General features: G+C 38.6%; 1 protein-coding gene across 2 annotated transcripts in view; it reads left to right on the top strand.

Moving 5' to 3' along the window:
• Window positions 1-639: 639 nt before the first annotated feature.
• Window positions 640-23,997, top strand: part of PTPN2 (protein tyrosine phosphatase non-receptor type 2) — a 67,249-nt gene continuing 43,891 nt past the window's right edge. Inside the window, exons 1-2 of one of the 2 annotated variants that reach the window (XM_087818666.1) lie at window positions 640-765; window positions 23,387-23,477. In XM_087818666.1, the coding sequence (XP_087674792.1) occupies window positions 697-765; window positions 23,387-23,477 (160 nt within the window). In that variant the 5' untranslated portion in view covers window positions 640-696. The remainder of the gene's footprint in view (window positions 766-23,386; window positions 23,478-23,997) is intronic. The other variant, XM_087818668.1, reaches the window with a different exon arrangement.

The following is a 23,997-nucleotide window of genomic DNA, read 5'->3' as shown; positions in this document are numbered from 1 at the left end:
GAGATAATATAAAATACTACAAGCACCAGTTTACCTACAGGTAATACTGACTTTTAAATTGTGTAACACAATCTGTATTCTCCCTAATTCCAGGAGAGGTGGCCTCTCCTGGTGCTTAGTGATCTGTCACAAAACCCTCAGGCGTTAGAGAACTGGCATCAGGGCGGATTAACATTCTCCAAGAGGGCTGAGGAATGTCTTCCAAAGTTGGACACAGGCCTCTAAATTGATCTAGATGATGTTTAAAATAAAACAACGGGAAAGTAAGAAGGTAGGGGGTCGTAGGGCACTTCCTTGGCCTGCTCTTCATGCGAACCTCGCCGTAGCCCGCCCCTTCCTGGGATCGTTCCTAGCGAGCTCAGGGCGCCGGCACCTCTGGTCTGCGGACCCGGGCGGCAGCCTCTGGGTGGTCCCCTCGGCCCCGCCCCTCTCCACCTCGCACCCACCCTGGACCACGCCTCCCCGTGAGCCCTCAGCGGCCCGCCCCGCAGCCGCCCGACTCCGCGGCGCGAGAGCCTGCGCGCTGACGTCCGACGCTCCAGGTACTTTCCCCGAGGCCGGTCAGGCTTGGCGTGGGGGCGGGGCGGCGCGCGGAGCACGCATGCGCCACAGCGCCAGCACTCTCCCCGGATCGCGCGGGGGCCTGAGCCTCTCCGCCGGCACAGGCTCCGCTCGCGCTAGCTCGCTCCGGCGGCCATGTCTACCACCATCGAGCGGGAGTTTGAGGAGTTGGATGCTCAAAATCGTTGGCAGCAGCTGTACTTGGTGAGTCAGTGGCTCGCGCAGCGGGCGCTGTGCTGCTCCGCGGACCCAGGCTCGCGCCCGCCGGCTCCCTCTCGCCTCCCCCGCCTCTCGCTCAGGGCGGAAGTGCCGGCGCGCGGGCCGCGTCAGGGCTGCGCCTGCGCCGACCGAGTCTCCGTTTCCTTTTGGGGGGGGAAAAAAAGACTTTAAATGAGGGGTGTGTGTGTGGGGGGGTGATCTATCGTTAGCGCAAGCGCAGAATTAGTTCTTGAAGGCGGCGCCATAGCGGCGCCTTGTGGCGGGCGTGGAGGTGGTTCTTGTCGGCCCTGGGTCGGGTCGGTTTGGGTGGGGACCCGGGTGGCTGTGAGGCCCGTAGTGTTTGGTGGTGGGTGGGAGGGCCTGTGAGACCAGCAGGCGGTCTGAGAGGCCGCGGGAACTGTGGGGAGGGTCGGGGTGGGAGGATGAGGGGGCACGGCCCGGCCTGGGGAGCGCGCAGCGGGGAGCGGCCGCGGCTTTGGCTCCGGTTTGGGCTTTGCCGGCCCTGGCCGGCCCCTGTGCCTAGTTCTGTTCCCGGACACCGTTTTCGCTGGCCTGGTGTCCGTGGCCGCGCGGGCAGTCCGCGGACGTGACACCCCTTTCCGAAGGTGCTGCCGGCCCTTGCCTCGGCTGTGTGGTGGTCCCTGGACCTCTCGGAGTGGCAGTGCCTAAACCGCAGTGGTGGCAGGAGCTCCTGGCGATCAGCAGTCCTTGGTTTTCTCAGAGCGCCCGGTATCTCAGCGTGTGGGTCGCCCTCCGCAGAGCTTCCGGGAATGAACAGGCTGTGGTCGTACTAGCGAATTATAAGGATGTCATCCTCTTTTCAGTTTTCTCTACTGCGGCTCGCTTTACATGAACATGTATGTGGTTAAACGAGTGCCAAATGTATACACCTGTGCAAGCACCACTCAAATCAAAATAACCTTTCCATCACCCCAGAAGGTGCTGTCATGCCCCTTCCTCCACCCCATTGGCATCACTATTCTGATTTCTTATCACCATAGAATAATCGCGCCTGTTCTCGAACTCATGTAGATGGACTCATAGTTGAATTCTTGTGATTAGCTTCTTTAGCTCAACTAGAGAACCTTTTAATTTAAATAGAACTTGATTTTATCTTTAAAATGACTTAATTGCCTGTTCTCTGCTGTTTAATTATTAGCATATTATTCCCAAGATTGACTTGAGTGGTTGTGAGTTAAATGCTTCTGCTGGTCGGTTCACTCTGTATGCAGTAAAAAAAAAAAAAAAAAGGCTTTCCTGTAAATCTTGATGGTCCTGGGTTTTTCCCCATTCCATTTAATTAGATGACAGTAAAAAAATGTTTTATCATTATGTTCAGAATGTAACATTTTCTCCTTGAACACAATAGCGGTAAGTGTAATAAATACCCTAATTCACATGGGTACAGAGTATATTAAGATAGGGCACTAACTTTAAAGAATGCTGGTAAGGACTTTTCCAAATATAGAAAATTTTAAATGCAAATTCTAGTAGGAATCTGTTAGAGCCTGCCAGCTGTGTCTTCTCCAGTTATATTTGTTTTAGCAGAGGCTGCTGTCTCCAAGTTGCTAGTCATATATCAAAATACAGATTTGAGAAGAGAAAGGTGAATACTACAGGTTAATTCAGTTTGATATTTTGGTTAGGCAGCTTGATACATTCCTTGAAAATTCAGTGAAAATTATAATCTCTCATCAGAAAAAATGCACTTATATCCACTGAAAATTTCATATTTAGTTTCAAGGAGTTCAGGAAACCCTTCTGTGGACTCCTGCCTAGGTGTCCTTTAGTTTATTGGATTGGTCAGTACTCTTATGATTTATTCCTAATGGAAGAACACCTGTATTAGTGTGGTCAGGAGAAATCATGTATTACACACTGGTGTTATAGTAAAAGTAGATCACACACCGAGAAAGTCAGCAATGGAAAGCAAGCCTAGGAGTTTAGTGTTTTCCTTGGACTCTAGAATATCCATTCAGCCATTCTACCAATACCTGCTGAGCACCAGCGGTGTGCCAGCTCCTGCTCTGGACCTTGGAGATTCAGCAGAGAATGCCACTAACAAAGTTCCTGGTTGGTTGGTTGGTTGGTTGGTTGGTTGGTTGGTTGGTTGGTTGGTTGGTTGGTTTTCTCTGTGTGTGTGTGTGTGTGTGATCCTTATCCTAGGATATGTTTTACTGATTTGAGAGAGAGAGAGAGAAAGAAAGAAACATCGATGTGAGAGAGAAACATCAGTCAGCTGCCTCCCATATATGCCCCGACTGGGGATAGAACTGGAAACCCAGGTATGTGACCTGACTGAGAATTGAACCCACAGCTTTTTGGCGTACAGGACAATGCTCCAACCAACTGAGCCACCCAGTCAGGGCAAAGTTCCTGTTCTTGAGGACCTCACATTTTAGGATTTGTTCTCTTGAGGGCCTCATTGAAATTCCGTATTTTCTTTTATTCACTTGTATCTGTTATATGTGTTAGACGAATCCCTGCTCTTAAGGATACCATCTAGTAGGGAACAGTAAATAGGTAAGCAGATGAAAGTGTAAAAGTAATAAGTGCAAAAGCTAGTGTTAAGCACAGGGTGCTATATATCCCCCAAAGGGGTGCACTGGAAGTTCTGGTGAAGCTTCCTGGAGGAGGAGGGACCTTACCTAAGTCTTGATGGACAAGATGACCAGGTGAAGGGAATAAGGGAGGAGGAGAGAATTAGTGTTCCAGAAAAGGAAGAAAGGTGTGCAAAGGCACAGAGCATAGAGTGCCAAGAGAACCACCAACAATTTAGCCTCATGAGGAGTGTGGTGTGAACTGGAGGTGCCCAAGAGTAAGAGCCCGTGAAGCTCTTGTAAATCAAACTAAGGAATTTGAGCCAGTTGATAGGTATCAGTGAAGAATTTTAAGCCTGGAAATACATGGTCACATTACATTTACTTTTCAGCAAGATCATTGAACCAGCATGTTGGATGGGGCTAATTGTAGGCAGGTAGCACAGGGAAGTAGTCTGTTGGAGTAAACCTGAAGAGAAATGTTGAGCTCCTGAACTAAGGCAGTGGCAGTAGGAATGAAGGGGAGATAACAGATTTGAAATGTTAAGGAGTCAGATGTGTTTGGTTTTGAAACTGTTTCATTTGAAGTACCTGTAAGATATAGAAATGGAAATCGTTTAATATATAAATTTGGAGTTCAGGAAAAGTCTGAGCTGGAAATATGATTTTGGAAATCATGAGCAAATAGGTGGTGTTTGAGATCCTAGATGTGGGGGAATTCATCTGGGGAAAATATAGGGGGTTTGGAATGCTGAAGGCTAGGATAGAATCTTGACAGACAATATTTAAGAGCATAGATAGAGAAAAAGATGCTTGCAAAAAAAGACTGGAGAGGAGTGGCCATAGAAATGGGAGAAAATAGGTGGCAGGATCAGCAGGGCCACATGCTGCAGATGGGACAACTAAGGTCAAAACTGAAAGGACCCATGGAATTTAGGACTAGATCAACAGATACCTTAAAGAGCAATTTCAGTGGAATACAGAAGTCAGATTTCGGGTGTTGAGAAGAGAAGGTGGGAAGAAGTACAAATGAGCGAGTGTACACCTCTCTTTAAGAAGCCCAATTTAATGAGATGGAGTGGGGAAATGTAGCTGAAATGAAACAAGATTATGTGACTTCTCTCCTTAAAACCTTTGATGGTTTCCATTGCTTGTAATGTAAAATTCAAACCGTCCAATAGCTCACAAGGCCACGTGTCCTACCTCCCACTATGACTAGAATCTGTTCCTTTAAATGTGCACGTCCATTCTCCCCTTGGGCCTTTATAAATGTAGTTTTTGCATTGGCACAACTTTTTCCCCTTTTCTTTCCCTTTTTGCTCAACTACCTCCTACTTATCCCTGAAATCTCACTTCCTTAGGGAGTGCCTTCATGACCGTTCCGTGCAGGATATGATCTGTTAAATATTTCTCTAGTATCCCACAACTTCCCCTTTTGTAGCAGTGCATTGGATCTAATGTAGCAGCACATTATTTAGGGAACATAATTTGCATTTAGCAAACCACTCTTCTTGAATAGGGAAAAGATGTTTAAGTGGATTTTCTTAGGAAGGCCTTATAACCAGATTACTCATTATTTATCATGATGTTTCAGGAGAGTTGTGCTTTTTTTAGCAATGCTAACTGGATGAGAAAGGCTTTACTCTTTTTTTTTTACTTTAATCTTTTATTTTTCAATTGCAGTTGACATATAATATTAAATTAGTTTCAGGTGTACAACCTAGTGATTAGACCTTTGTATAACTTAGGAAGTGATTGCCTCAATAAATCTAGTACCCATGTGACACTATACATAGTTACTACAATATTGTTGACTATATTCCCTGTGCTGTACTTTACATCCCTATGACTGTTCTGTAATTACCAACTTGTACTTGTTAATCCCTTCATCTTTTTCACCCATTCCCAACCTCCTTCCCATCTGGCAGACTTCAAAATGTTCTCGGTATCTGAGAGCCTGTTTCTGGTCTGCTTATTCATTTATTTTGTTCTTTAGATTCCACATATAAGTGAAATCATGTCATTTATCTTCCTCTGACTTACTTCGCTCATCACAATACCCTCTTAAGTCCATTCATGTTGTTGTAGATGGCAAGATTTCATTTTTTTAATGACTCAGTCATACACCATTGTATATATGTGCCACTCCTTTATCCATTCATCTATTGATGGGCACTTAGGTTGCTTTCATATCTTTGTTATTGTAAATAGAGCTGTAGTGAACATATGGATGTATATGTCTTTTCAATATAGTGTTTTGAGGTTGTTCGAATAAATACCCAGAAGTGGTTACCTTTAGTTACATAGTTTTTGTTTTAAAGCTTGTGATGTCTGGTATAAGTATTGTTACCCCATTTTTTTTGTTTGTTTTTATTTTAATGAAATATCTTTTTCCATTTCTTTACTTTTAGTCTGTGTGTCTTTTTTTTAATTTTTAAAATTGATTTTAGAGAGAAAAAGGAAGGTAGTGTGTGAGGGAGAGAGGGAGAAGGAAAGATAATAAACAAACAGAAATAAATAAATAAATATCAATTTGTTCTTCCACTTATTTATGCATTCATTGGTTGCTTCTCGTATGTGCCCTGACAGGAGGTCAAACCCACAGCCTTGGCATATTGGGATGATGCTCTAACCATCTGAACTACCTAGTCAGGGCAGTCTGTTTGTGTCTTTCGATCTGGAGTCTCCTGTAGACAGCATATGTAAGGGCCTTGTTTTGTTATCCATTCAGCCTCCATATGTCCTTTTTTCTTGTTTCTTTTTTAATCCTCACATGAGGACATGCTTAAAGAGGGACATGCTTGGAAAGGAAGGGGGAGAGAGAGAGAGAGAGAGAGAGAAACATTGATCAGTTGCCTTCCGTACATGCCCCAATTGGGGATCAAACCTGCAACCCAGGTATGTGCTCTGACTGGAAATCAAACCTGCAACCTTTCCGTGCACAGGATGATGCTCAACCAACTGAGCCACTCCAGCCAGGCCTCCATATGTCTTTTGATTGGAGCATTTAATCCATTTGCATTTAAAGTAATTGTTGATGGATATATATTTATTGTATTTTATTCATATTCTTTTAACTTTTTTTCCTTCTTCTTAAAGAAGAACCTTTAACATTGCTTGTAATACTGGTTTGGTGGTGATGAATTCCTTCAGCTTTTTCTTGTCTGGGAAGCTCTATCTGTAATTCTAAATGATAGCTTTGCTGGGTAGAATAATCTGGTTATAAGTCCTTGCTATTATCACTTTGAATATTTTATGCCAACCCCTTCTGGCTTGCAAAGTTTCTGTTGAGAAATCAGCTAAAAGTCTTGTGGGAGCTCCCTTGTAGGTAACTAACTTTCTCTCTTGCCGCCTTTAAGATTCTCTCTTTGTCTTTAACCTTGACCGTTTTCATTATGTGTCTTGGTGTGGGTCTAGTTTGGGTTCACCTTGATTGGGATTCTCCCTACTTCCTGAACTTGCGTGACTTTCTTTCACTAATTAGGGAAGTTTTCTGTCATTTTTTCAAATGGGTTCTCTATCCCTTGCTCACTTTCTTCTCCTTCTTTCACCCCTATGATGCAGATGTTATTACATTTCATGTTTCCCAAAGTTCCCTTAAACTATCTTTGTTCTTTTTAATTCTTTTTTTTTTTTTTTTGGCTGCTCTGATTGGGTGATTTTTTTCTACCTTGTCTTCCAAAGCGCTGGTTCAATCCTTTGCTTTGTTGAGCTTACTGCTTATTCTTTCCAGTGTATTTTGTTGTTGTTGTTGTTAATCCTCACCCGAGGATATTTTTTCCATTGCCATTTTTAACTTTTTTTATTTTTTATTTATTTATTTTTAAATATATCTTTATTGATTTCAGAGAGAGGAAGGGAGAGGGAGAGAGAGATAGAAACATCAATGGTGAGAGAGTCATTGATTGAGCCCACACTGGGCATGTGCCGTGACTGGGAATCAAACCCCAATTGCCTGGATCCTAGGTTGACACTCAACCACTGTGCCACGCCAGGCCGGGCTCCACTGACATTTTTTAGAGAGAGAGGAAGGAAGGGGAGGGAGAGGGAGAGAGAGAAAGAGAGAGAGAGAGAGAAACATCGATATGAGAGGCACAGATCCATTGGTTGCCTCCTGCATGCACCCCAACTAGGGCTGGGGATCAACCTGCAGTCCAGCTACATGCCCTTGACTGGGAATTGAACCCTCAACCCTTAAGTGCGCTGGCCGATGCTCTAACCACTGAACCAAACTGGCCAAGGCCCAGTGTATTCTTTATATCACCTATGGTATTCTTCATTTTGCCTGATTATTTTTCATGGTTTCTATGTCCTTTTTCATGCTGTTGAGCATCCTTATAACCACTACTTTGACCTCTGTTTCTGATAAATTGCTTGCCTCCATTTCATTTATCTCTTATTTTTCTGGAGATTCTTCCTGTTCTTTCATTTGGGCCTGTTTCTTTGTTTCCCCATTTTGTCTGTCACTTTGTGTTTGTTTCTGTGTACTATATAGAACTGCTATGACTCCCACACTTGGTGGGGTGACGTTCTGTAGTAGGTGTCCTGTGGGATCCAATGGTGCAGTCTCCTAGCTCTCCTGAGCCGGGTGCTCTAGGAATGTCTCTTGTGTGGGTTATTTGGGCCCTCCTGTTGTAATTGGGTCTTGGTTGCTGTTGGCCTGTTCCTGGGTTGGATCAACCCTCAGGCTGGCTGACTGAGGCTCAACACTGACCACAGTGTGCAAGCTGCTGTGCAGGTGCAGTCTTGAGGTGTCTTGTTGGGCTCGATGGCACAATCTACCAGATCACCTGTGCTTGTAGGTTATGTGCCCCCCTCCCCCCCCTTTGTAGTTGTGTCCTGATGAATGCTGTTTGCCCTTTCATGGTTGGAGTTAACATTTCAGGTGGGTGGCTATAAGGTTAAACCTCAATCACCGTGTGAGACGCTGTACAGGGGCTGCCCACTCAGACAGAGTTGTTCTCAGCAGGATCTGGTATCTCCCGGAATCTTCCTTTGGGTGTGTTTTTTGTGTAGCTGGTTGGGTTGAGCTTTGGTGTAGTCTGAAGCCCACCACTGGTTGTGTTGGTTCTGGGTCCACTTGGGTGGGGTTCCGTTACTGGTCGCTGTCAGATGTTGTGTGTAACCGGTTTTGGGCTACCTGTCTGGAGCTACCACACTGTTCACTGTTTGTGTCTGCATCTACTGGACCTGAGTGTGCATGGGAGGGACCAATCTGTGTAGATGGGTTGTCTTCCTAGAGCTCTGAACTGGGGTCAGATAAAAAAAAGACTAAGGCTCACTGAGGTCAGTGTCCATCTGTCAGCTACTCTTCTCTCCCCAGAGGTTGCCTGGATTTCCTCTAGAGTCTTACGCAGAAAAATTGTGGAGTGGGCCCAAGCTGGCCGTGCCCCACTGACCTTTCCACAGGGCTCAAACTCAGTATGTCAGGGCTACCAGGTAGGGCAGGCACAGGGCTAGTGAGCCCCTTAGTTTGGGACAGCGTGGTTTGGCACTCAGTGGGGAGAACATGGCCCCTGCTCCAGAGCCATATCATTCAGTCTCTGCCCAAGTTTCCAGCTCTAGCTGCCTCAGGAGGAGGACACTGCAGGTTCAGGTTGAGTGTAGCCAATTGTCCTAACTGCAGGAGCAAGCTTGGCAGGACAGGATGGGGTTACTGGGACTTGGGCAAACAGATAAAGAAAGCCAAGCCTTTTGGGGGTGGCACCAACTGCACACAAACTCTTTGTTATTTAGTTATGAAAATCCATATAGTTGCATTTGTACCCTAACCTTTCTGGTTTGCCTCTTGTTTAATACTTGATTTTAACAGAATCTCCAACAACCTTTTTTTTTTTGGCTTCTCCCAGATCATTACTATCCACAGAATTCTGTATTTGCAGTTGGAGGATTATTATAACTCTTGCAGCCTCCTGTTGTCTGTCTTCCTGCCTATTCTCTTTGTTCTCTTATTCTGCTCATTTTCTTCCAGAGAGTAAACTAGAGATATGGATAGATAATATCTAGAAAAGCAAAATTACAGTTAACATAAGTGTGCTCTTCACTTTATCAAATAAGTATACCTATGATTTGTTTCCCTTGGAAATTCCTGTCTAGATTCTCTGTGCTCTGTTCCCTGTGGTAGTTCCACTTAATGCTCCATTAAAGTTGTTATTTCATGTTGGTAAGCTTTTAGGGGCAGAGAATATTTAAACAGTAAATTAGAACTTTTGATGGTACCCTCCATTACTTTGGGTAATAGTGCATAGCCATATACTAAGTCAGTTTAGTATATAAAATTAAAAACATAGCAGCTGATAGCTGAGGAAGAGATACAGTTCAGCAGGTTAATTTTGAAGACTGTAACTTCAGATTCTGCTGTTCTGAGTAGAATACTAAACTTTTCTGTTACATTGTTCATTGTACTGATGTTCTACCTTGCCAGGCCATTGTCTGAAATGGTTATTACAAAGTGAATGTAGTGCTATTTTAAATGTATTTAATGTAATGTTAATTTAATGTTTTATTTATGGTAGAGTAATAGTAATGGTTTTAGGTCATAAACACCTTTTGACACGTTTAAGGTGAAATCTGTGAAAGAAAAAAATGTCAGAGTCCTCCAAAATTACCATCTGACTTCAGGGGTTTTATAGGCCCCCTAAAGACTGTTTGAGGTTGATTACCTACAGGAAAGAAGTCCTGGTCAAGAAACTGATTTAAGATTAGATACTTCTATCTATGGATTTTTCGTATCTTTTTCAGTGTGATAGTTTCATATCTTCTTGTTCTTTGACAATCCAGTATGTCTGATTTAATATACTCTTCATTCTGTCAGTTTCATTTGGTCCATGTCATTCATTTGTAACTTTAATTCAAACTGCTTTCATTCCTCTGAAGAAAAATCTCATACTGAATTATTTTGTTTCTTCTTTCACTATTTTTGAACAGTTTTATACTCTGAAAGCTATCAGTTCCTCTTAACAGTTTACTTAATAGTGCTTCTAGGAATTCCTTAAGTGGGTTGGAATAAGGTCATATGGCTCCTAGAGTGTGTACCACTCTGTTCCTAGTCAAGGGCTGGTACGCTGGTGTAACCTTAGAAAATTGTAGTCATTTAATGACTATAGGAATTATTTCTGTGCTGATTCATGTTTTAAGCAGTGAAGTTTTTAAACAGGTTCATATTTCAAATCTGCAGTTTTTTATTTTTTAAATTTCTATTGCTATAACTTAATTTCCATCATTGTTAGGGTGAAATAGTTATTTTATAATACTTTATTATATAATATTAAATAATATTTTTGTACTTGGTACATATCTTTGTTCTATATAGTGCACAGAAAACTTTATATCCTTGTTGTATTGTGGAGCATTCTACCTTGAACTGTTGTGATGGAGAAACAAATAAGAATTAGGAAATTGGAAAAGAGTAATCTATTAATTTTATTAGAAAAAAATAGGACTTTAAGATAATCCTAAGTAGATTTTCTACTCGTGGGAGAACATACCTAAATTTCTTTCTTTATATTTAAGGGCCCTAAGTGAATCCTGAATTATATGATGGTTAAGCGGTCATTTTCTTTTATTACTATTTTTTATTATTGATTTCCAAGAGAAGCAGGAAGAAAGAGAAACATCAATGTGAAAAATTGATTGGTTGCCTCCTACATGCTCCCTGACCAGGGATCGAACCCACAGCCTGGGTATGCCCTGACTGGGAATCAAACTGGCCACCTTTTGGTGCACGGGATGATGCTCCAACCAACTGAGCCACATTGGCAAGGACATTGTTTGCTTTCTTTTATTAGTCAAATGTTTGTGCATACACTCTGTCTAAAGATATTGTGGATGAACACAAGTATGAAGCTAAATACCTTGCATACTTCAAAAACCATTATTTTAGATTGTTCAGGCTTGAGTATGGCCCTTAATATGTCTATCACTGGTTGGGGAGATAAGATTCCTGATGGAATAAGTTCTGCTATGCATCCCACTTCTCTTCAAGAAGCTCTTCTTTTAATTTTTTGTTGTTGTTAATTCTCACCCAAGGATATTTTTTCCATTGATTTTTAGAGAGAGTGGAAGGGATGGGGAGAGAGACAGAGAAAGAGAGAGAGAATCATCGATGTGAGAGAGACAAGTTGATTGGTTACCTCCCACACTAGGTCCGACCAGGGCTGGGGATTGAACCTGCAGCCCAGCTACGTGCCCTTGACTGGGAATTGAACCCACAACCCTTTGGTGCACAAGCTGACAGTCTGTCCATTGAGCCACACCAGCGAGGGCTGGAAGCTCTCCTCTTTGAGAGAGTTTAACAAGAATAAAATAACTAATCTTGACTGATTTCCTGGTTTGTATTAGGCATATGCTGTATAGTTTATGTGGATTATGTAAGAGGTGGCTACAAATGAGAACACTGAAACTCAGTTTTTCCAAATTTATACTGCAGTTGAGTGGTAGATCAAGGTAGGAATCCAGGACTTTATTTTTTTATTTTATTTTGTTTTTTTAAAATATGTCTTTATTTATTTTTATTTTTTTAAATATATGTTTATTGATTTCACAGAGAGGAAAGGAGAGGGAGAGAGAGACAGAAACATCAATGATAAGAGAGTCATTGATCAAGCCCGCAACCCAGGCATGTGCCCTGACTGGGAATCGAACCCGGATCACCTGGATCCTAGGTCGATGCTCAACGGCTGAGCCACGCCCGGCCGGGCCAGAATTTAACTTTAGAGTCTGGGGTGGTGGTGGTTGTTTTTTAATTCTCACCTGAGGATATTCTTTTTATTGATTAGAGAGAGAGAAATGGAGAGAGATAGTGAGTGGGAGGGGGAGACATTGATGTGAGAGAGAAGCTTCATTTGGCTGCCTGCCTCAGGCACGCACCGTGACTGGGAATCAAACCCACAACCTCTTGGTGTACAGAATGATGCTCCAACTGAGCCACCCAGCCAGTGCAAACTTTAGAGTCTGTGTTTTGAGAAATAACTAAATAATTTGGTTAGGATTACATGAACATGGCAAAAATTAAAACAGTACAGAAGGATATGCAGTGGAAAATTACTCACTGTCCCTGTCCTCTCTAGTTCCTTTTCTATAGGCGATCACTATAACCAGTTTTCTTGTGTATCTTTATGCACTATATAGGGTGTCCCCAAAAAATGTATATACACACTTTGAATAATTATAATGGCTTTGTTTATTAAAATACATTTCATTTTAAAAATTGAGCTGTCAGCTGTTACAGTGTGTATATTTTTTGGGGGGGACACCCTGTGTAAGCTGTGTCCTGCCTGCCTCCTTTTCTCTCTCTCCGTCTCTCTGTCCCACCCCTGTGAAACAAACATTAGCATACTGTTTTGCACCTTGCTTTTGTCACTTAATGTGTATAGGAAATCCTTCCATATAGATCTTGTGTTCATTTTAACAGTTAAATAGTATTATTTAACCACTCATCTAAAATGGGCATGTAGGGGACTTCCATCAGTAGTTTAAGAAACTGCCTGTTTTCCTACTTTCATCTACCCAATTATGTTTTCAAACTTTTTTAAAAATTGGTTTGAGAGAGAGAGAGAAATATCAGTTTGTTCCACTTATTTATGCATTTGTTGCTGATTCTTGTATGTGCTAATTGGAGATGGAACCTACAGCTTTGTTGTATTGGGACGACACTCTAACTTTGATCCTCTCCTCCAGGGTTCAAACTTTTGACCTTAGTCTGATAGATGAAAAATGGTCTTACTGTAGTTAAAATTTGCAGTTCTGTCATGAATAAAGTTGGACAGTTTTTCTTATTTTTAAAAGCCATTTGTGTTTTTTTCTCTTTTTGATATGTAGGAGCTCTTTACATATTAAGAAAGTTAAGTCTTTGTCATATATTGCAAATATGTTTAAAATTTATTATCTTTTTACCTTGTTTATGGAATGTTTTTCATGAAGAAAATTTAAATTTTTATGAAATCATATTTATTAGCCTTTTCTAGTTTTTTTTTTTGTGCCATGACTTAGAAATGCCCTCTTTAGTCTATGATAACAAAATTTTTTCTCCAGTGTTTTCTTATACAGTTTTGTGGTTACATTTCTTTTATGTTGAAATCATTGCTCAAACAGGACTTTATTTTGGTATAAGGATTGAGGTAGACATTCAATTAAAATTTTTGCGGTAAAATATATATAACAAAGCCTGACATTTTTAAGAGTACACTCCAATGTCATTAATTCCATTTACAGTGTTGTGCAACCATCACCACTATTTCCAAAACCCTTTCAGCACCCCAAACAAAAACTCTGTGCAGTGACTCTATATTTCTATCTACCCCTAGCCCCTGGTAACTTCTACACTATATCTCTATGAATTTGCCTATTCCAGGTACTTTATACAAGTGGAATTATACAATATTTGTCTCTTTGTGTCTGGCTTAATTTACCATAATGTTGTCAAGGTTGATGTTTTCCTCTCTAAAAATCAATAAAAATATTTTTTTAAAAAAGTTGTCAGACACAAATATACAAATAGCAATAAAAAAAATGACAGTAAGAATAGTTACAGAAAATGAGAAATGGGTATAATTTTCTAGGTCCTTAATCCCATTCAGTAGAAGCTTTTTTTGTTGTTTTTATTTTTCATTGAACTATCTAAAACACAGTGATAAGAAAAAACCTGCATTATTATTTAACACTAGAGAAGGGTTTCACCCACATGTTTGAGGCTTAGGGAATTTTGATAGTAAACAGTATGAGCATACACAAAGGCTTGGTTAAGGGCTGATGCATACACTTTCTTTCTGTAAAGATGAACAAACAATGTTAGACATGAAAAATTTAGCACAAGAAAATGATATTAATTGGATCACTTAAAGCATGTGAAATAGTATAAGAAATAGAGAAAACTGCAATTCAGATTCCCCAAATAACAAGAGCAGGTTATAAAAAGAAAATCATCTGAGAATAGGAAAGAGTTCTTAAAGTTATAAAACATAATTGTTAAAAAATTCAGGCGTCGCTAGGAAAATAGTGCAGAACACCACGTTAGCTTGAGAAAAATATCTCAGAGTTCAGGAAAAAAGATATTATTAATGAATATTATGAGAGCATTTAAAACACATGACAGTCTCAAATCTCTGTTACAAGAGTTCCTGAGAGAACAGAGGACACTAAGATGAATTGATGGAAGAATATCTCTGAACTGAAGAAAACCTTGAAGTTAAAGATCAAAGGGGCCTGGCCGGAGTGGCTGAGTTGGTTGAGCATTGTCCTGTGCACTGAAGACTTAATGGAGGAACATGCCCAGTTTCTGATGGAAGAGTTGGTATTTTAAAGATGTCAGTTCTCAAAAACAACAAGAAGGAAGGAAGGGAGGGAAGGAGGAAGGGAGGGAGGAAGGAAGGAAAGGGAGGGGAGGGGAGGGGAGGGGAGGGGAGGGGAGGGGAGGGGAGGGAGGGAGGAAGGAAGGAAGGAAGGAAGGAAGGAAGGAAGGAAGGAAGGAAGGAAGGAAGGAAGGAAGGAAGGAAGGAAGGAAGGAGAAAGAAAAAAGTGTCAGTTCTCCCTAAATTGTGTATGTATTTTTTTAAAAATATCAGTTTAAAGAAGATTAAATTTCAGGTTCATCTGAAAGAGTAAACACCCTAGAAAAATCAAGACCACTTTTGAGGACAAAATAAAGATAGGACTGTAGTCCAACTGGTATTGTTGAGAATGGAGGCAAAGCCTCACTCCCACCCTTTCTTGTGAAATATTGACAAAATATGTTTCTTGATCCAAGAGTTTCATTTTTAGAGGGTTAGCAAGAAAGTCTTTGAAATTTCTGTAAGGTCATAATTAAAGAAATACATCACATCGTTTTGAATAATTGTGAAGTTTTGGAAATCTGATTGGGGCAAAATAAATTACGGTATGGTATATCCTGTATCAAAAGGTTCTACGTTCAGTAGTCATTTAAAATGATGCTGGGAGTATACTGACAGGGAAAAATAACATGCTATTTTAAGAGATTAAAGCAGATATATAAACAGTGTGCCTGTATAGCCTTTTTTTTTTTTTTTAATATATCTTTATTGATTTCAGAGAGAGGAAAGGACAGGGAGAGAGAGAGATAGAAAATCAATGATGAGAAAGTCATTGATCAGCTGCAGCCCACAACCCAGGCATGTGCCCCAACCGGGAATCGAACCCCAATCGCCTGGATCCTAGGTTGACTCTCAACCACTGAGCCACGCCTGGCTGGGCGGTATAGCCTTTTTATAAAAAATATGTTTTTATTGATTTCAGAGAGAGGGAGAGATAGAATTATCAATGGTGAGAGTCATTGATCGGCTGCCTCCTGCACGCCCCCTACTGGGTACTGAGCCTGCAACCCAGGCATGTACTCTGACTGGGAATCAAACTGTGACCTCCTGGTTCATAGGTTGACACTCAACCACTGAGCCGCGTTGGCCGTGCCTGTGTAGTCTATTTTTATTAAAATTTTCAAAATTAAGATGTATATTAATGTCTACTTATCTATAAAGTAAAAATGTCCAAAATTTTAGATTATCTCTTAATTGTGTGGTAATGGTTCATTTTCCTTTTTGTTGATCTATGGATTCCTAAGTTCTGACAGTGAATATATATTAAAATATTTTTTTCTCTTCTAGCAGACCACATATAAAAACTCCAAGTAAAGCACTCTGTGGCCACTTAGTATAGAGACAAACAGCTGTATTTACTTAGGTAATCCCCTGACACTGTAATTGTGTTATTGCCCAGTAAATTAATGTGTGTGATGACTCATGGAAAGGTTAGATGACATTCTGTATATTCTTGTTTTAGGAAACAAACACGTACTGCATTTTAGAAATATTTTCATTAAAATTTAAATATTTTATACTTTTAAAAATAAGTATCAGTTATTGGAAATTTTACTTTTGAAAGAATACTTGATAAGGTTAGCTGAATAAAATCTTAGCCCATTAGGGTTAATAAGATTGAAAGGGAAATTTTTCAGTCATTTAAGAGACTAACATTTTTCTAGGCATATCCATTTAAAACTAAACATTTATATTTTAAAATATATAATTTAAATAATAAAGATATTTAACAGAAACTATTTCTTTCACTTCCAGTAACTGTGTAGTATAATGAAAAGTTTTTTCAAAGAGTTTGTAATTCAGACCACTTGTAATGTGGTTAGTTAGTTTATAAGAGCTGTCTCCAAAAGAAATAAATGTATATTAAACACTGCTTTGTCTTACATTTAAGAATTTCTCAATCTCCTATTCTTTATTTTACAAAATTATTAGTTTTTAAAACCACTTTCCCCCTTTTTGTCCAAAACTTGTTAGTGTTTTATATCCAGGAGAGTAAACTTGAATTTAGCTGGTTTCATTGGGACTTGTAAAAACTTGCCATTCAAGCTTCTGTTGAAATATGAGCCATAGTTTTACTATTAATTGCTGTGAATGGCATTCAAGGATGTCAAAAATAGACATGATTGTTTCTTATGAAATGAAGAGTGGCTGGATGCTTAAGAAGAAAGTGTCTTATTCTTGCATTTTAGCCTAGTATTATTTGAGCCTCAGCAAATTTGTTTTTCAGTTTAGCTTCTTACTTCAAACCATATGTCAAAATAAACTTCATGAGAAATTAAATGTTATGGGTATAAAAATTTTAAAGAGATGAAATAGTTGGAGAGAGTAGATACATTGAAAGTAAATATGTTCAGAATTTAAAATTATAATCTTCTGCCTGGAGATAAATTAATTATAAGGCCATTTGTTAGTGTGGATTATTTTATAATGTTCTAAATATTAGACTTCTTAAAAAAAATAAATAAAAGTTAGGCTTCTTTGGAAAAGGAGATGATAGGCAGTCTTAATGTAGTTAATTCACATGTGTATATAAATTTCAAGTACAGCTAAGGAGCTAAATGAAATTTTCTCCCAGATAGCAAATAGTGGCTCAGTTCTGTTTATTGTGTTGTTATTCCTTTGTATTTATCATGTATTATCATTCCTATCATTCCAAGAGACTGTGAGTTTGCTACCAATGGATGACATGAGTACCTTTATTTAAATAGCTGCATAATATCTGTTTGGGTGTACCATGATTTATTCAATCAGTCTTTTCCCTGTCATTAGTTATGTTATTTCTTGCAACATTATAAATAATTATAACAGTATAAATAGTTCCATGAAAGATCTGTGCGCATGAGTTACCTACATTTTGGATCATTGCTACAAATAAATAATTCCATGAAAGATATCTTTGTGCATGAATTACCTACATTTTGGGTCATTGCTACAAAAAGAAATAACTAGTGAGTCAATTATTCCTAGCTTTATTCAAGCAAAAATCATATAAAAATAAATTAGATTTAAAAAATTTTTGGTTAAATTATTCTTTAAAACAAAGATCCTTTCCACTTAAATTTAGCTTTCATTAAAGGTAAGAGTTGGTATTAGATTAGAACAGTGGTTCTCAACTGGATGTTGGTGGGGTATATTTGTGGTGGATTTTGCTGTCCAGGGATATTTGGCGATTCCTGAAGAGACTTTTGGTGGTCATAGCTGGGAAGAGGGGTACAATTGATGTCTAATGAGTGAAGGCCAGGAATGCTTTCTAACATCCTGTGATGCACAGAACAGCCCCCAAAACAAAGAATTATTCAGCCTAAAATGTCATTAGTGCTGAGGTTGGAAACCTTGGGTTAGCAGACTTTACTACTGACAGGAAACATTGTTTTTTAAAAAAATTTTAATTTATGTATTGATTTTCGAGAAATCAGTTTGTTGTTCTCATTTTTTATTCTTGTACGTGTCCTGACCAGGGTTCAAACCTGCAACCTTGGCATATTAGGATGATGCCCTAACCAACTGAGCTACCCGGCCAGGGCAGGAAACATTCTTTTTTTTTTAATGCTCACCTGAGGATATTTTTCCATCGCTTTTCAGAGAGAGTAGAAGGGGGGGGAGAGAGAGAAACATTGATGTGAGAGAGACACATCAATTGGTTGCCTCCCTCACTCGCCCGGACCAAGGCTGGGGATGGAGCCTTCAACTGAGGCATATGCCTTTGGCCAGGATCGAACCCAGGACCCTTCAGTCCACAAGCCAGTGCTCTAACCACTGAGCCAAATTGGCTGGGGCCCTAGGGCCAGGAAACATTCTTGATGTAGTATTTAGCGCCACTGTAGACTGGGTCCTCTCTGCTATAGGAGGGGAACATTTTAGCATCAGAAGATCAGTAGAGGTTGGTTTTTTCCAAATAGAGACCTAGTGAATAGCAATGCCTGCCTTCCCATAACCATTTTGAGAAACACTATGTATTTTATTGTTTATGTGCTATGCTAATAAAATTATTTATTTCTGTGTCTTGGGTATTCTTGAAAATGCTTTATCAGTGTCAGGTCTGGCTATTGTTGAGGTTTGGCTATATTGTGTGTATAATGCACATCTAGCTACATGGGAAAGAAAATCAAGCTTAATATCTGACTTAATAAATAGGGACTTATTTTTCTTATGTAATGAAAATTCTAGAGATAGGAGTTCAGAGCTGTTACTGTGTCTCCATGATGTCACTGATGAACCCATTCTCTTCTCTTTCTGCTAAGCCTTTCTTAGAATATGCTTTTTACCTTATGGTCACAGGATAGACTCTGCCCATTTCCACCCCTCACCCCCACATCAAAACCTGTACTGTAGACGGGCAGAAGTGAGAAGGACACGAGTTGACTGAGCCAGTCCTTTCTATACGAGTTTTCTTACAACCCAGCCCAGTGATACCTGCCTTTTCCCATTGGCCAGAACTGTGTTCCATGACCATTCTTAGCTGTCTAGGAAACTGGGCAGTACAGGTTTTTAGTTGGGCTTATTTAAGTCAGAAATAAAACCAGAAACCTATAGTTAGAAAGAATGGATATTGGAATAGGCAAAACTAATATGTATGTTTGGAGCCACTTTATAAAGTATTGGGGGTTCTTGTCTTCCTAAAATGCACTGGAATTAAAGAATGGTAATTGAGAACAAATAACATTGGAGATTTGAGAGAATGGACTCTGCAAGAGTTTCTGTTTTTGGTAATTAATTGAGAAAACAAAATGTATTTCTTAACCCAAGTTGAGAAATGGCTGTTTTAAGGTGTTTTATAAATTTTAAATAAATTTATAAATTAAAATCCCTTCCCTAACCCTACACTTTGGATCCCACTCTATTTATGTTATATTTTTGCAACATCAATTATGATTTGTTATAATTTGTTATAGTGTACACAAATAAATGTATTTCTTTAGGTTAAAAATTGGAATCAACTGACAGATGTACTTAACTGTGGAAATAGGTGTATATGCATAACAGAAGTATTGAAGAAGGCCTGGTATAATGGAGTTCTATCTCCTTTGCTAATTGTTTTAATTAAAATATATATATATTCTCATTGGGGAGAAAAAGGGACATCTGTAATTTAAACAAAAATAAAAGAAAAAAAAAGAAAAAATATATATATATATATATTCTGCCCAGCTGGTGTGGCTAAGCAGTGGAGCATCAACCTATGATCCAGGAGATCATGGTTCGATTCCCGATCAGGGCACATGCTTGGGTTGCGGGCTTTTTTTTTTTTTTTTTTTAAATTATATCTTTATTGATTTCAGAGAGAGGAAAGGAGGGGAGAGAGAGAGATAGAAACATCAATGATGAGTCATTGGTCAAGCACTGGGCATGTGGCCGGACTGGGAATCGAACCCCGATCGCCTGGATCCTAGGTTGACGCTCAACTGCTGAGCCATACCTGGCCAGGGTCAACAACTTTTTGATGTGATTTAAAAACTATATATTAGCATTAGGACTGATATTATATTAGTATTTAAGCTAGTTTATTTTAAAATAATACATGAACTAAAGCATATATGAATATATAGTTTAAAATTCAAATGGCACAAAAGGTCTCCAATAAAAAAGCAGTTAAAAGGACGGAAGTTTACGTTGGAAAGAAAGAGGGACAGGGTAGGGAAAATCCTTTAGCTGTATCTGATGTTGTATTTAGATATGCCAAAAGTGTTAATTAGAAAAACCCAAATAAAACCAAAATTGTTAATCAGTGTTTAATCTCATTGGTGGGAACATGGATGTCATATTATCTGTATTTTTCTGTTAGAAATATTTCATAAGTAAAACAAATTTTTAGTTACATAAATCTCTACACTTCCGTAGATGTCCAGTCCCGCAGTTTTCATCCCCAGAATTTACTAATTTCTTGTCTCCTTCTAGAAGTATTCATTGTATTCTCAGGCTTTTTATGTTTGAGTGGAGTCCCTGCCCCCTTTGAATTAAACATATATTTTGTACCTTTTTCCCCACTACACAGTATATGTCTTTGAAATTGTACCATATCCATGTATTTTTATGGTTCCCATGTATTCCACTGCATTGGTGCATTATAACTTATATCACCAGTTCATTACTGAAGGACATTTAGGTTGTCAGTTTTTCACAATAGAGTGAACATCCTTGTGCATAATTATTTGCATACAAGTATATGACTATATGTGATATAAATTTCTGGCATTGAAATTATTGAGCCAAATTTATGATCTTATCAAATTATTCTCACAAAAATATATTGGTATACATTCTCTCAGTAATGTATGAGGCTCTTTTTTCACTCTCATCTACATAGCATCAATTAGAATTTTTTATTCTTGCCAATCTGTTTTCTCTGCACTTGATACAGAAGAGCTGTCAAAAGAAAAATTATGTTTTAGTATTATTTTAATATTTCCCTTTTATATCAGTTACTAACTTGCAATATAAAATTACCTATGATACCACTTTGTAGTGTTTTAACTGTTCATATAGTGTTTGAGGTTATGCAAACAAATATAAGCCTGTACCTGAATATGTTTAATTTTATATGTAAAGTTTATTATTTGACATTTAAAAACTTTTATAATTAATCTGTGGAAATGGTTGAAGCCTTTTTTGCTTTTCAGCCAGTCACAATAATTTGTTATAATGTGATTTCATGGAATAGTATTTGAAACTGGAAAGGTCATATTTTTTATCAACTTATTATATGAGGCAGGTATAACTTTGATACTAAAACTGAATAAATCATATGAGAAAAGAAAATTAGAGGTCAGTTCAACTTAAAAACATGTATGCATACATGTTAAATAAAATAATGGTGGAGACAATGGAATGTTATTCAACACTAAAAAGAAATGAGCTATCAAGCCATGAGAAGACATTTGGAAAAATCTTAAATGTCTATTATTAAGTGAAAATCAATCTACTATTATAATTTAACACATTACCAGATTAAAGGAGAAATATTATATGATCATCTCTATGAATACAGGGAAAACACTGAATAAAATTCAGTACCCATTCATGATTTAAAAAAATGATCAAACTGGAAATTGAAGAGAAACTTCTTAACCTGAAAAGTGTATCCACTAGAAACCTAAAGCAGTATTACATTTAGTGGTTAAACCTTAGAAGCAATTCATTCAAAATCAGGGGGGAAAAATATTCCTATTTGACTATGAATAGGAGGTCCTAGACAATGTAATTAGATTAGAAAAAGAAACAAGAGGTATGAATAAATAAGAAATACGAAGTATAAGGAAGAGTCAGAATTATCACTATTGATACTGAAAAATTCAGAACCAGCTATAAAATACTAGAGAGCTCAGCAAGATTGCTGGATGTGACAGTAGCATTAAAAAGTCAACAGCAACAATTGTAACTTGTGTACAGTGTGTGTTTCTGTTTCTCTGTGTGAAAAAATGCATTTTCCAAAATGGCTGTACCAACATATTTTGCATCCCACGTGCTCTTTGCACAATGTGACTGATTCCTCCCATTGAAAGGTGGTTTGTGTTCCCTTCTCTTTCTCCCTCTCTCTCTCTCTCTCTCTCAATTTTTTAAATATGTTCTTTATTGATTTCAGAGAGAGGAAGGGAGAGGGAGAGAGAGAGAGATAGAAAGATCAATGATGAGAGAGTCATTGATTGCCTGCCTCCTGCACATCCCCTAATGGGGATCGAGCCTGCAAGAGCCTGAAGCCCGGACATATGCCCTGATGGGGAATCAAACCTCAATCTTCTGGATTATAGGTTGATGCTCAACTGCTGAGCCACATTGGTTGGGTATGTGTTCCCTTCTCTTGCATCTTGGAAGGCCAAGAATGGTAGCAGGCAAGGGAACCCACAGTAAGGATTTTCATCAAGAAATGACTTGAAGAATTTATTCTTGCTTAATTTCTAGAACTATCTGGTACTTAACTTTTAAAATGCTTTTTCTCACATGTGGTAGTGTGAACAAAAGCCCAAATTAAGTTTTGCTGTTAATGCATACTCTTTTGGGGTTATATTTCTGTTTTTACCTGAATTCTTAGAATTATATTTCATATGAGAGAAAAAAACCTGCTGGTGTTGAATATAAGTAGGTGAGTGCCTAATGCAGACATAACCTCACAGAATTTCAACTCTAGTGGAATACAGAGAACCGCAAAGGTCCTACCTAAATTGAGCCTCAGGCCTAGTAGTTATTGCTAAGCTCTAGAAACAAAATTTTAAGGATATTTCTGGACTCAAAATGAAATAAAAGTTATATGAAGGAAAAATAGATTACGATTTGAAGATAGAAACTCTGAAATATAGGTAGATAATATTAAGAAAGTTTAGTCAGAAATTTGAGTATGATGTAATCTTAGATACCTCCATTGCATTAATTCTTTGTGACATAAATTGTTTGATGTTGCATTGTAGCTGTTGAATATAGCATGGCAGTAAATAAATATATGAAGAGCAAAGTCTTTGGTGTCTGATGGACCTTGGTTCAGTCTTGGGGTCTGCCACTTATTAGCTTTGTGACCTGTGGTAGGTCGTTTTACCTCTCAAAGCCTATCAGCCCTTGAATATAAAATGGAGAAGATAATCATTCCCATTGGTGTGAGAACTGAATGAAATAATGTAGATAGTGTGCTTTGCATAGTAATTGGCACATCATAAGTGCTCAATAAGTGTTATTTTATACTGGCTGGGAAAGTGTCTGTTTTGCTATATAAAATTTAAGAAGAATATTAAAATATATTTTTGTTATTTTAAGGAAATTCGCAATGAGTCCCATGACTATCCTCATAGAGTGGCCAAGTTTCCAGAAAACAGAAATCGAAACAGATACAGAGATGTAAGCCCATGTAAGTACCTGTGGGTTTGTGTGCATATTAGTGTTGTTGGTTTGTTTCAGGAGGCAGGATACAGTGAAAAAGAAGGTTTGGTCAGCGTTAATAAGTACAGTAATTTTTCAGTATTAATATAATATATGTTCTTGAAAGAAAAATTTCAAGGCATAGAATTGTAGAAGGAAGGAAAATTGCCCATAATTATTTCATCCACACAGCTGCCATTATTTTGATGTATTTCCTACCAGTCTTTTTTCTTTTCTTATGCATAATTTTTCTTTCTTTAAAATAATTTTAATCTTATATATGTATATGTGTATACATGTATACATACTTCCTTTTAATATTGTCCCGTAGACTTGATTGGTATTACCTAAAATATTTATCGGTGTAGTTGCTTTCTTTTCTCCATATTACAAAAGTATTAAGTACTCATTGCAGAAAACTTTTAAAACATGGAAATGTGTAAAGGAAAAAAGCCTCACAATCTAAAAACAAAATTTTTCGGGTTTATATTCTATTCATATTTTCTCTG

This window comes from Miniopterus natalensis, chromosome 7, assembly GCF_054644295.1.
Source record: "Miniopterus natalensis isolate mMinNat1 chromosome 7, mMinNat1.hap1, whole genome shotgun sequence".
NCBI lineage: Eukaryota > Metazoa > Chordata > Mammalia > Chiroptera > Miniopteridae > Miniopterus > Miniopterus natalensis.
This window is presented reverse-complemented; position numbering and strand designations above follow the sequence as displayed.